Source organism: Gymnogyps californianus, chromosome 18, assembly GCF_018139145.2.
Source record: "Gymnogyps californianus isolate 813 chromosome 18, ASM1813914v2, whole genome shotgun sequence".
NCBI lineage: Eukaryota > Metazoa > Chordata > Aves > Accipitriformes > Cathartidae > Gymnogyps > Gymnogyps californianus.
This window is the reverse complement of record NC_059488.1, coordinates 8,278,242-8,290,772: the sequence shown is the minus strand read 5'-3', so window position 1 is coordinate 8,290,772 and position 12,531 is coordinate 8,278,242. Positions and strand designations below refer to the sequence as shown.

At 51.2% G+C, this 12,531-nt stretch overlaps 1 protein-coding gene across 14 annotated transcripts in view; it reads right to left on the bottom strand.

Annotated features, from left to right (window-relative positions):
- The window catches only part of ADAMTSL2 (ADAMTS like 2), a 28,096-nt gene extending 18,858 nt beyond the window's left edge, over nucleotides 1–9,238 (bottom strand). For 4 of the 14 annotated variants that reach the window (XM_050907700.1, XM_050907713.1, XM_050907704.1 and 1 more), the window contains exons 1-9: nucleotides 8,493–8,733; nucleotides 7,449–7,560; nucleotides 6,253–6,398; nucleotides 5,539–5,614; nucleotides 5,028–5,130; nucleotides 3,149–3,294; nucleotides 2,918–3,041; nucleotides 1,889–1,969; nucleotides 718–893 (exon numbers count right to left, since the gene is read on the bottom strand). In XM_050907700.1, the coding sequence (XP_050763657.1) occupies nucleotides 718–893; nucleotides 1,889–1,969; nucleotides 2,918–3,041; nucleotides 3,149–3,294; nucleotides 5,028–5,130; nucleotides 5,539–5,614; nucleotides 6,253–6,398; nucleotides 7,449–7,560; nucleotides 8,493–8,680 (1,152 nt within the window). In that variant the 5' untranslated portion in view covers nucleotides 8,681–8,733. Of the gene's footprint in view, nucleotides 1–717; nucleotides 894–1,888; nucleotides 1,970–2,917; nucleotides 3,042–3,148; nucleotides 3,295–5,027; nucleotides 5,154–5,538; nucleotides 5,615–6,252; nucleotides 6,399–7,448; nucleotides 7,561–8,254; nucleotides 8,834–9,093 lie in introns of those variants that run through there. The other 10 variants (XM_050907703.1, XM_050907711.1, XM_050907707.1 and 7 more) reach the window with 10 other exon arrangements.
- Nucleotides 9,239–12,531: the final 3,293 nt, after the last annotated feature.

Here is a 12,531-nt window from a genome sequence, read left to right as displayed (position 1 = left end):
CTGAGCGACCAGAGACTTGGGAGAGCCACTTCAGAAGTTACTGACCATCACTTGCAAACCCATTTTTTGTGGCTTTGAGGAGCATGCACAGACCCCTTCAGCTACTACATCCCCACTGGGGATGGGGACTCACAGCTGATGCACTACAACCTCTTACTGGTCTAATACTTCATAAGCACCCAAGCAACCATCCCTTCCCCTTCCAGAGGAGCCCGGGGCTACATGGAAGATGGCAGGAGTTGGGTTCTGGCTAGCTGCCCAGAAGAAAATTAAATGACTTTGTTCATATGCCTGGTTTTAGGTGGTTTGCTTTCAAGAAAGGGTTGGGGCTTAAGCTTCGTGCACTTGTCTAAGCTATCTGGCCCAATTTCTTATTTTTACTTTTCCTGCCAGGTAACTTGGATAAAAATGTCAAGGAGTAGAAGAGAAATTCCCCCGCAGTGCCTGAGGCATCTTCTCCCTGTAGAGAGAAGGGTTACCAAGCCCACGTTCATTATTCATAGCCCTGCCTGCATCGGAGAGCGCTGACGCAAATAAAATAGGTTCACTCAAGGAACTGGCCACAGTCACTGCCCCCACTCCCCTCCTCAAGCTGCCCAGGCAAGCTGTGAAACCATGGCAGGACCCCGCTCCCATGCCTACCCCTTCCTCAATCCAACATAGATTTTCCCTTCCCCATCACCCCCAGCCTTGCTAACTTGAAAAGTCAAAGCTCACCATTATATTCAACCCTTGATTTGTCGGTCCTTGTGCAACAATATACTCTATGCCGGTCTCATAAACATCCATGGGCCTGCGGTACTTGAACACCGTGCCTGCAATGTTGAAGTTCTTCGGGCTGTCAACTTTGTAGTTCCCATTGAAGAAATAGTACCCAGCTTCATCAGCCACAGCTTCAAACGAGAGAGAAAAATCAGTGCCATCACATGTAAGAGCAGAGGTATGCAATATTGCCACTTGTTCATTCAGGGGATAAAATTATTAGAGTGTCACAGTAATGAAACAAGTGTTTCTCCTACATTACAATGCTTTTGTCACCTATTTCCAACACATATCATGGAATTATGTGCCCAGAGTTCTGGGCCATGCATCCCTCTACATTGCAAGCTCCTGGGTATGTGGCTTACACTAGTCCATGGCTCCTCTCACCCTTTTGGCACTAGCACAGCATGAACACTTAACAATCACAGCTCTGCAGACAATAAGCAGACTGTCAGATGGCCAACAGCAGGAGTTGCCTCCTTGGGAGCACTGAGATGATGCCACCCAGTCCAGCAGTGGCCCAAGACAGGTCATCCAGAGCTAGCCCAGGAACTGTACTAAATCCAGCCTTTTTCATTCAAGCCTTCCTGCACGTGGCCACGAGCCTCTGAGGCAGCAGAGTATGATGGTAGCAAATGAGCTTCTCTTGGGCAAGTCCAGATTTTTCCACGCTCCTCTTGAGCAGCTCTGCCGTCTCCATCATGAGATGGATGGTGTGGCCACCAACACTTCAGCGAGGCAACAAGTAGGTCACATCTCCTTGGTGCTGTTGTCATGTGGCCGTTGCGCATTCCCCAAGGGGGAGAAGATCAAGGGGATTGCAAGAGAGATGAAGTCACTTGGCTATCTGTGATCCGGCACCAGTGCGTTTGTCATACCACACTGAAGTAGCAGTAATATTGACCAACACTTTCTACATTAAAGCAATCAAAGTGTTGATATATACAGCCCAAGCGCTCAGACTGCAGAGAGGAGAAACGCACTGGCTTAGACAACGCAGTTGTGACTTACATTGACTATGGATTTAGCTCATGTCTGCAATAAACCTGCGTTCAGCTTTGCATTGGAAAAAGCATTAGCTAGTATAGGCATGCATTCTAGGGAAGTACCAAGAGGTTATACACACCCAGAACATCTGCAGATTTTTTCCGTTCTACTATCTGGATATCCCTTGCTCCAGCAGGAATGTGCGTTACCAGAGAATAGCCTATGGGAGACTACAGATTAATGAAAGGAACTTTGTAACAAATAATCTGAACGAAACACTCGGTAGTCAATACTGCAATATATCAAACTGACCTTCATCCAAAATAATTTTTAAGGCGCTACGGATTAAGAAAAACCTAATGTTGATAACTGTTAGGCTGCAAACAGGACCTTATCAATAACAGAAGAGAAGAGAGTGAACTATGCATCCTGGTTTATGGTGGAAAAACACAGACAAGGGGGGAAGGAAGCAATCCTTACATGCACAAATATCACGTTTATCTAAACTGGTGTAAGAAAAGATCTCTGAAGACTGCTTTGTTAGCTAGAGAAGCCGTCCTGTGGTTCAGTATTGAACCCTGTGCTAGCCAGTCTTCCCAAAACCCCAGTAAGAGATTACAGCTTGTTTCTCCTCCAACTCCCCTTTGCTTAGCACTAGGGAAGTGATGGGACAAGTCATCCTAAGGCCACTGAAGTTCCTGCACCTTGCTCTATCTTAAACTGATCCTCAGAGAGCATTAATCTTTATTCCTCAGTTAGATTGCTATATTTAGGACAAGTAGGTTCTGTTGCTTTACATCACACTAATTTTGGAAACCCTGGTCTTTCAAAATATCCTCGCTTCCTGTTATTGTAAATCATTTATTTCTAGTCTTACTGGGTCATGAGAAAGAAGACTAAAATAGATGCCAGCCTCTTGCACAACCCTTTTGCACCATTCAGCATCAGAGACCTCAGGCTTCTGACAAGTGTCATGCAAAGTTACCAGCTTTCTTTAAAGAAGGCTTCCCCTGCCCAAATTTACAAGTGGCATTAACACACATAGAACACGTGGGAAAAATTGAAGCAGGGCTGTTGGTAAGAGCTGAAAGCAGTTTACCAGAAAATAAGTACATTTAAAAAATAGCCCTCTGATACAAATAAAGCAAAAGGTCCCCAAAAGCCTCACCAAGATGAGAATTTCCTTTCCGGTAACTGCCGGTCACGTGAGTGCAACTGCTCCCATCTCCTTGGCAAACTCCACATTTATCCAAGGTGTGGGTGGAAAAGAGAATGCCATCGCATCCAATCGGCTAAAAAAAAAAATGCACAAGTAGAGTATTGAGGGTCAGGCAAACGTCGCACCCATTGTAATTTTCTGAATGCTACTAACAATATTTTTGCTATAATGTTTAACAACCTCACATTTTCCAGACACGCAAACCCCTCGGAAATCAGTGTATTTGCAGGATGTTCCATCCCGAGCCTGAACCATTAACTGTCTCTGACCATCCACAGTGGTGCAATGGAGGTCACAGGGCTTGCTAGAAATGTGAACATAGTCATCTAAGGGGAAAGGATATAAAGATATATTCAAAACAGCAGAAACACAGTAACTTTCATCCTACCAATGTCAATGAATCTCTGCCAAGCTAAACAACAGCAGCAACAGCACAATTGCACAGCAGCCAGCAGTTCAGAAGCTACCATCTCTTGTGTTTCAGGCTGGACAGGAGATTGCACTTCTGACAGCGTGACAGCCCACTGCTGCAAACCTTTGCACAGCCAGGCAGTCCTCTCTGCTGCCAGGAATAGATGCACCTAGTGATGCCAGCGGTATCACTAACATCAGCCCAGGGGATGCACTGAAGCAGGAACAGCCACTATTCTGTGCAAGGACTTGCAGTAGTGATATATGTACACATTACACAAAAACATATGCTTGTTCACATATCAACATTTAATACATAAGTTAAATTAACATAGATATATTGTTACAAATACTTATACAACTAAGACTATATTCAAAACATAGTGGCTTTATTCAAAACCATAGCAGCTTAAAACGTAAGAACTTCTCCATAAACATTCACCCCAGTTGGACTTAATTCGCCCTTTGCTTTCTGCAGGCAACCGGCTTGCTGCATCCACTGGTACAGTAGTCCCACATTTTATAATACCCACAGGAAGCAAATGACAAATTCATATTTGCATCAGAAACCCAATGCTAAGTGTTGAACTCCGCCAACTAGTGAGCGGTCATATACCCACTGGCCTGCGTGCCCAAGCAAGACAGCATCAATGTCAAAACATTATTCTGCAAATCCCCCAGGAGCCACGTGAACGCCTGCTAAAACACAAAACAATTCACTGTAACTATTCTGGTGAATCATCTCGAAGAGCAAATACGTTTAAAGAAATTGTCACCTTGCCATAGGAAAGGGACAAAAGCAGCCGAGTAGCTATAGCTGACCAGCCTGCCACGGGCCGAGCTCTACCACACTGACCCTGCCAAGAAGGCTGGCGAGACAGGGGCTTGTTTCACATAAAAGGAGGCAACAAGTAATTTCATGAAGCATAATTGTTCTTAGGTATGTACAGAGACCCCTAAAATAAGAAAGTTGCATTAGATCCCATCTCTGTTTCTAGAGACCCAAATGGCACTGTGAATTGGAAGAACTAGAGCTCACGAGCTGCCTCCTCCTCAGGAGCAGGGTCCTGGGTTCCCAACAGCTCTAAAAATTGGCCATGATTTTTGTTTAATGCTTGATTTTGATGGGAGTTAGGTCCCTAAAAATTAAATAAAATCTTAGTCTCCAATTCCCAAGTTATTTCTGCAGTTCTGCATTGCTCACCCCAGATGACCAAACGGACTGACTGCATCTCGGTGACATTTGACAGAGCACATGAAGGGTGTGGGAGTGAGCAAATGTCAGCGAAATGCAACGCAGCCAGTAATGGCCTCAGCTCAAAGGACACTTGTTTGGGTGAGCCAGGCTCTCCCTGCCAATGCAGTCCATCATCCCATGCTCTCGCATCCTCCTCCAGACTTTCAGCTCTCTGGTCCTCAGGAGCTGTGACCAACACAGGCTACAGCCATAAATTCATGTTATTTTATTTTTAAGCTACCCTGCAGCTGCAAAACGTGCCTTTGAACTTGGGAGACAGCTGATTGTGTCTCTGAAAAACCACTTTAAAAAACAGCAGAGGAGGAGGGAGCCTTCCTGCAGGCTATAGCATCATAACTATCAAAATATTTTGGCTAAGCATTATGAAACACACAAAGAATGTCTTGTTACCAGGATATAAAGGTTTCCATTGATACGTTCTGCCGTTATACACATGGGAGTTAAATGATGAACACTGCTCCTCTCGAAAGCTCCTTCCGTTCGCAGGGCACTCCTAGAATGGGATACATTAATATCCTGATGAAAACAAAACGCAGGAAAGGTTTCTGGCACATCTCAACCGGCTGCAAGGAGTGTTTCCATTGCCTGCCCCATCCAGAGCCACATCCTCCTCCTCCTCCCACTGTAGGGACAGCCAGGGGAACCCCCCTCAGGAGATGGTGCAAGAACCACCCGCTGTGTTTTATGGCCCCCAGCACAGGCAAAAAGGCCCAAAGCCCCAACACAATGGTGACGGGCACCAAAGAAGGGAACTCCAGTTGCTTGGAGGGGCAACGGGGTGACAGCTACAGGACAAATGGTGTCCCCTCTCTGAGGGGCCCAGAAATGCCATCGCACAAAGCAAGTGTGACTTTCCACATTTTGTATTGAGTGTTCCCGATGAGAAAAAGGATATCCTTACTTGTACTTTGCAGAGCTGGTATCTTTTGGATGTTCCAGTGCAAGTTTTATTAGCCAGCCCACTCACTGACTTTCTTCTGAATAAAGAAATGATGGTTAGACGGGTGTCAGAAACCCTGCTATTCTCTTTTTTAAATATATTTGTCCCCTACTTCTGTAAATCAGTTTCCAGGTAGCAAAGCCACACAGAGATCTATCACTGTCTCACCGAAATTGATAGCAAAGGTCTCTCTGGCTTTGTTACCTGCAGCATCAACTATTCTTATTACAGCATCCCAGGAGGTATCATGGGGACAAGGGCCTGGGGACAAGGTTTGCAAGGTAGCTTCTGGCAACCACACAGCCCAGAGAGGGCAGCGCCACGCACAGAGCAGCTGGGATCAGCAGGTCCCCAACCAACCCTGCACCACAGCATCCTTGCTGCTGTGCCCAGAGCCTTGAGAAGGGGCTTACACTACATCTGCTGCCCATCTGCACTAATCCCTGCAGGAGAAACCTCAGGGCCAGCACAGGAATAGCTTGGCTGGTCCTCTCCGCATGGATGCCCAAAGCATCCTCATGGCAGCATGCTTGGGGCACACTAACCTTCTGCACAAGCAGGGTTTGCCAGACAACACCTTTTCACCAGTGCTTAGCTACTGAGCGATGACCTTCTGGATGAAGTCTACCTCCAGCAAGCTGGAGTTCCCCACACCCTGGCAGGCGGGCGCCATACCTCTGCCGCAGGCAGTGCCTCTCCTGGGACTTGACGCCTCCCCCGCAGGTCCTGGTGCACGCCGTCCACTTGGTCCACTCACCCCACCAGTACGCGGTGACGTCTGCCCCTTCCTCCAGGCTGTTGGAGGTCTGCGTCAGGTCCTGCTTGAAGCATCAGACAGGTTGGGGAGAGAAGCGGCAGTCAGCATCCGCACCGCAGAGCCTGCGCGGCTGGACCACGGGCATCCCCTTCCCAGCCTGCCCTGAGCAAACATGGCATTTCCTTCTCCATCCGAGGTCAAGTCTGAGATTTCCATCTTGCGAGAAACCCTGCATTTTTCCAATTGTGTTTTCATTACAAGTTGGAATGAAATGGCAATATTTGGGATTCCTCAGGAAAGGAAGTGTTCATTGTTTCACTCAGTTGGCAAAACCGAGCTCCCAAACAACCCTAAACCCTCCAAGTCCTTTGGTGCTCTCTGACTCTTGCTCCACAGTGAATTCAGGGAGCTGAAGAGCCAGTTGCAGCCAAAAGCTTCACTGAAAGCTTAAGCAAACCCTTGCAAAACTAACTCTGCAGCAGGGGAGCATGCCAGTGGATGCTAGCAGGCTGGAGAAGCCCATGTGCTCTTGGCAAGTACAGGTTTGTCACTTCAGGAGGGTCCTTGACACCTCCACCTCCCACCCCTCAGCTACTGCAGGCAGCAGTGAGACCACGCATCAGAGAGCAAAGGAGCTGCTCCACCAGCAGTATCACCACCACATGCCTATGTTCGTTAAGGCATTCGCATCCCTTCGCAAGGGGCACAGAACCTCCTGGGGGGTCCCAGCTATTGCTCACTGCAGGGGAGGGATGTATTTTTCCATCCAGAATCACCTGCTTGTTAGGGGAGTTCTATTAATTCTGTGTTTACAGAATATTCCATGCAAAGTAAATGAAAGCTCCAACCACTGCAGGGACCAAGGAAGCGGTGCTCACCCAAGAGCAGGGCATGGCCTTTCAGAGCCCTGGAAATGATCTGTGCACACTCTTAGCCACGGAAGGTACAACTTAGGTTAAGCCCAGACTAAAGAGCTAAGCCAAGACATATGTCCTCACGCCTGCTGGAGACCTGATGCATGCACAGACCAGTCCTGCAAGAACCAGGGGTTACCCATCCCAGACACCACACCATTTTAAAGCCCAGAGACCCCTCAGCAAGGCAACACGCTTACCTGAGCTATCACAAAGACAACGTTGCCCACGAGGAGAAGGGCCAGGGTGCCTTTCAGCTGGGATCGCGCACTGATGGAGATGCTGCTCCACCTCCACTTAGGTATCTTCATCCTAGAAAGCAACCAAACACCATGCTAAGCAAAACTCTCATCTAGCCCCACCACCCTTCGAGAGCAGGGGCTGCTTTGCAGCCTGGATTACACAGCACGTGTCTTCTTCAGCATTCCCGGTCAGCTAAGTGACACCAACCACCAGTGACTGCAAGGGCTTGATCCTGAAGTTACATTTAATTAGTGGAAGCATTAACACGGTACAGGTTCACATCCCATCGTGGTTGCTATCTTCCAAATCACAGTTTTGCACTGGTTCCCAGTGGCTGCACCTGATACCACCAGTGCGAGCTAAGGCTCCAAGCCTGTCTTGGAAGAGAGCGTGGTTTACACCAAAGCAAGCATTGCACAAGGGGCAGCAAGTAACAAGAAGTGTCCCTGGATCTATAAAAGCAGTGCATTTAAGTACCCCCATTTCCAGAATTGCTCCTAGAAGAATGAGATGAAAGGCTTCATAAACAAAAAAAATGCAATTAACAGCCATTACTTTTCCTTTTTTCATTTGTTCCACTCTAATTCTCACCAATTCCCATGGAAGAAGCCTGTTCTTATAGAAAAGAAACCACCCACAATTAAAGAGCAGAAATGAAGTATCCCAAGTGTCAGCCTTTCATCTCTTTCTCCATCTGCCTCATGAAAGAGAGTAACCCAGAATGGCATTTTATTAAATAAAACCCAGCTCAAAACCACAATACATTTTATTGTGAACCTCACTGCAAGAGCCAGAAAGGAGCAGGTTTCAGGAAATCATGCTTCCAGGCAATCAAAGCAGCTCATGTCTGTAAGAAAAAGAAAAAAATATTCTCCCCTAAGCTAATTCCCCTTGAGAAGTAACTAGACAGTATCTTTGGGAAGCAGGGAGGTGGGAGAGGTGCTGCTCCTGGGGAGAGGGGGAGGACTGCAGACCTGCAACATAAAGAGCTTCTTTCCTACCCCTTTTTCTTCTTGTAAGGGCTTTTGTAGCAGTTTTGGAAATGCAGAATTGCCGGCAATGCCAGCACAGCTTTGGTATCTGGCTTAGAGATATTACCAGAGGGCTTCCAGGTCCCCAACTCCGCTCTGCGGTCGCCCCAGGGTAGAGGTCCAGCATGCAAAAGACACTTTCCGAGAGGCAGATCCATTGATTAATGGAAGCCCAGAGCGCTTGGCTGGGGATCCCGGGGACAGGTGGCTGAGACTTGCCTTACACTTGGTTTTCATTAAGGCTTCCAGACACTTCTGACTCAAAGCCAATAACAGAGCTCGCTCAGAGTTTATCCTAGAGTCGGTCAGAGCTGCATGTTTAAATAGAAGAAAAATTAAGGGGGGGGGGGGGGAAGGGATGTCGCCGACAAGCATCGCGGAGCCGGTACCGGAGGGAGCCCCGCCGGCAGCCTGCAGACCTGCCAGCGGCGGGAGGGCGATGCCGGAGCGGCGGGCGGGCGGGGAGAGCCGCGCCGGGCAGCGCTGCCGGGGCTCGGCCCCCAGCGGAGCGGGGAAGGGGCCGGCGGGGCGCGACCCCCGCGGGGCCGGGCCGGGACGGAACTGGCCGTACCTGGCGGCGGCGGCGGGGCCGGGCGGGGAGATGCTCCGGGGCCGGGCGGTAGCGGCGGCGGTACGGAGCAGCAGCAGCAGCAGCAGCAGCAGCAGCGGCGGCCCCAGACGCTCCCTCCCTCCTTCTCCCTCTCCGACTTCAAAGGGCAGCCAAAAGCGCCGGGGCTTCCAGCGAGGAGGAGCCGCCGCAGTGGCTCCCCCCAGCCCGCGCCGGCCGCTCTTATAGCGGCGGGGGGGGATGTAAAGGAGGGGGGAGAAGCGGGCGGAATTCACACCTCTCGGCCCGGGATGCCCCCACCCCGGTTAACCCCTCGCCTCCCCCGGCGCCGGCCCGCGGCCGCCAGCCGGTTTCCTGCGGCGAGGCCGGGGGGCACAAGCGGGGGGAGCCTGCACGCATGCGTCCCCGCCGCCGCCCGCCCGGCACACGCAGCACCGGGCTCCCCCCCCCCGAGCACCCCCCGAGGAGATGCTACCCCCGACGGTACCTGCTGCCCCCCCACCCACCCCCCCGTATCGCCAGTACAGAGCGAGGTGGCCAAAATACTCCTGGTACCTCCGCAGGCACCGTGCGGCCGCAGCCTGCCTCTGGAAGTGCAGGGGGGGACTGGCTGGATACGGTCTGCCAGGTTTTTAATTGCACTTTCTGCTGAAAAATAAACCAAATCCCCGTGATCCTGTGCTTTTGGTGTCATTTGCTAAGGCTGGGCGTCAGTCGTGCTGCTTGAAACAGTTTTCTGCCATGCAGGAGAACGGTGGCGGTCAGAAAATGGGCTTGGTGCACATGAAGAGCCATTTTGGATGAAGACAGTCCCCCTGGCTCAGTGACAGCCGTGCACGTATTGTATCTGATCTGTGTGTGTGTCAGAAAGAAAAGCCTATGGCGTAAAGGACACAGTTATACAGTGTACGTAACATATATACGATATATGTCGTCTGTTCTCTGCAGTCTTTATGTGTAAAATGTGGTTGATGAGACACATCACCTACGTGGTGACACACATTCCTACGCATTCCTTAGCACATCCCCCCCGCACACGCGGTGGTCACATCCCAGCAGCTTTGAGCAGCCCACCTGAACAATTTCCTTCGTCGCACCAGAGATGCTTCAGCTCAAGCCTCTTCTCCTTCCCCTCTAGACCTGCCCCGCACAGGGCAAAACCAGTGCTCCAAGCAGGGCACCGCACCCCAGCACTGGCTCTGCACCCAAGGCGATCACTGCAGCTTATCATGGTTATCGCCACCGGCTGCTCCTGGCCCTTAGTGGCAACGTTCAGCCCTGTCACCATTTGCCATGGGCCAGGAGCTCCCATCTGCAGGGCCTCGGGGTGTGCTCCCACCCCACCACGGGGCACAGATCCCTGCACAGCTCCCAGCACCCTGCGGGAATCGCTGTGGGTCCATGGTGGTGTTAATTTGGACCCAGTCCTCCCAGGGACGGCTGCGTGAAGCTGAGCAGAGGATCCATCCCAAAAAATTTACATGGGAAATGAAGTCTCCTTTTCTGTTTGGCTAAATGTCTGCCAGCCTGTTTTAATTTACCCAGCTAGGTTGATTTGCAACTTTCAATTTTCCATCGGTTGGCTGTGACCAGGACACTGGGAAAATTTAGCACTTGAGTTCACCCAACTTCTGCATTTCAAAATATCCCAGCCCGAGACATGCAGGAGAAAACCCTTTCCGTTTTGGAACAACTGGGAGGGAAAAGTCTGAACACGAGAGGTTTTAAAAGCATCAAAATATTTCACATTGAAAACGCCAGAGCAGCCTGGGTCCGTGCAAGCCCCAGTGTCCCCCCAGTGCTCCCGCCAGCCCTGGGGTTTGGCAGGAGGTTGCACCCCAGGAGACCCCATCCCCGGGTGACCCCGCACCCTGTCCTGCCGCAGGGATGCCCCAGGGGAGGAAAGCAGGAGGGTGAGGGAAGACTGTCTGCGAGGCAAGCGCTGGGGGAGCCAGCAGTAGGCGAGACGCATTTGGTCTCTGTGCTTCACCAAAAGTTCATTAAAGCCAAAGGATTTTTTTTTTTTTTTTTTATGAAACAGTTGAGATGACTCAGCGGTTTCTGACGCAATCCCCATTTCATCGGAAAATTCCTAACCAGCTCCTAGTGGCAACTGATTGCTCCCATAAATCACGCAGTGTTATCCCTGGCCGCAACAGCGCGGCTTACGCAGCCCCGGCCCGTCCTCGTGAAATCAGCAGGAGCGATGCCATCGCCTTGGTGGGAGCAAAAACAGCCCCAAAAACAAAACACACCGGAGAGCAGATCCAAAACACGAGCCTCCGTCCAGCGTCACATCGGCCAAACCCCACGGCTCCAACACGAGGCTGGACCAGCCCCTGCTCTCGCCACCCCAAAACCCCCAGGGCCAGTGCTGCCCCCAAAACCTCGGGGCCACGGGTGCTGCTGCTGAGGCTGCCGGCAGGTACAGCATTAATCACCGACGGCCGGGCTCAGACGACAGCGTTTTTTATCTCCCAGTTTTTGGCATAAGCGTTAGAAATGATTTGCAGATGTTATTTACTGCTTTTGGGCTTGGAGTAAATTGAGACAAGATGCACCTGCATGGACAGTGAGAGGCTTTCCCACCCAGGGACGGTCGCTGAGGGCTCGTATTGGACTTTCCCAGGGAAATTTAGGATTTGGGCGAGGGTCCCTGAGCCAGCCCTGCTCCCTGCATCCCGCACTTCGGCAAGGCAGCCCGGCGGTCCCGGCACTGCGCATTCACCTCCCAGCACTGCACAAGGTGGGCTGTTACCCCGACGGCTGCCCCAAGGGAATCACGGCAGCCGTCCGGCAGGCAGCTGCCAGGCTTTCCATCCCAAACCGGTGCCGTGCATAATTCAGAGTGCAAATAAAAGGAGCGACAGACACTCCAAAATAACCTCCTCCAGCCGGGGGAGAGTTGCCGGCGACTGGCTGCTGGTTTGGCCGGAGAAGTGCCTGCAGAGGAAAGGAGTTTCCTTGGCTGAAATGAGTTCAACAAAGTGCTGGCCTGGGCACTGTCGCTGCTCAGCAGGAGCCGGGGCTGCTCAGCCGAGCGGAGGCACTCTGCGTTTTGCAGGATCAGGCCCTCTCTCACCTAGGGAGGGGTTGGGGGATCCCTTTGCCGGGGCAGCCTTTGCTGCAGTAGAGGGACCTCCATCCTTGACCTGGAGCAGAGAGCAATGGTAAGCTCTGATCCAGGCACAAGGCGTTGACCGTCTTGCTGTGCTCCCCATTGCGGGACACCTTCCCATCCTGACCCAAGCACCAGCCCTCAGACCCCCCGGAGCTGATGCCCAGCACCACCGAGCCCCAAGCCTGTCCCTAGAGCAGGTCCTCCACGAACGACGTACCACAGGACCTGCTCTTGGTGAACCAGAGCCATGGCCCGGCCATGGGCTGTGGCATTCCAGCACTGGTTTCGCAGGAAAATTAGCCCTTTTCTGACCCAGCCCT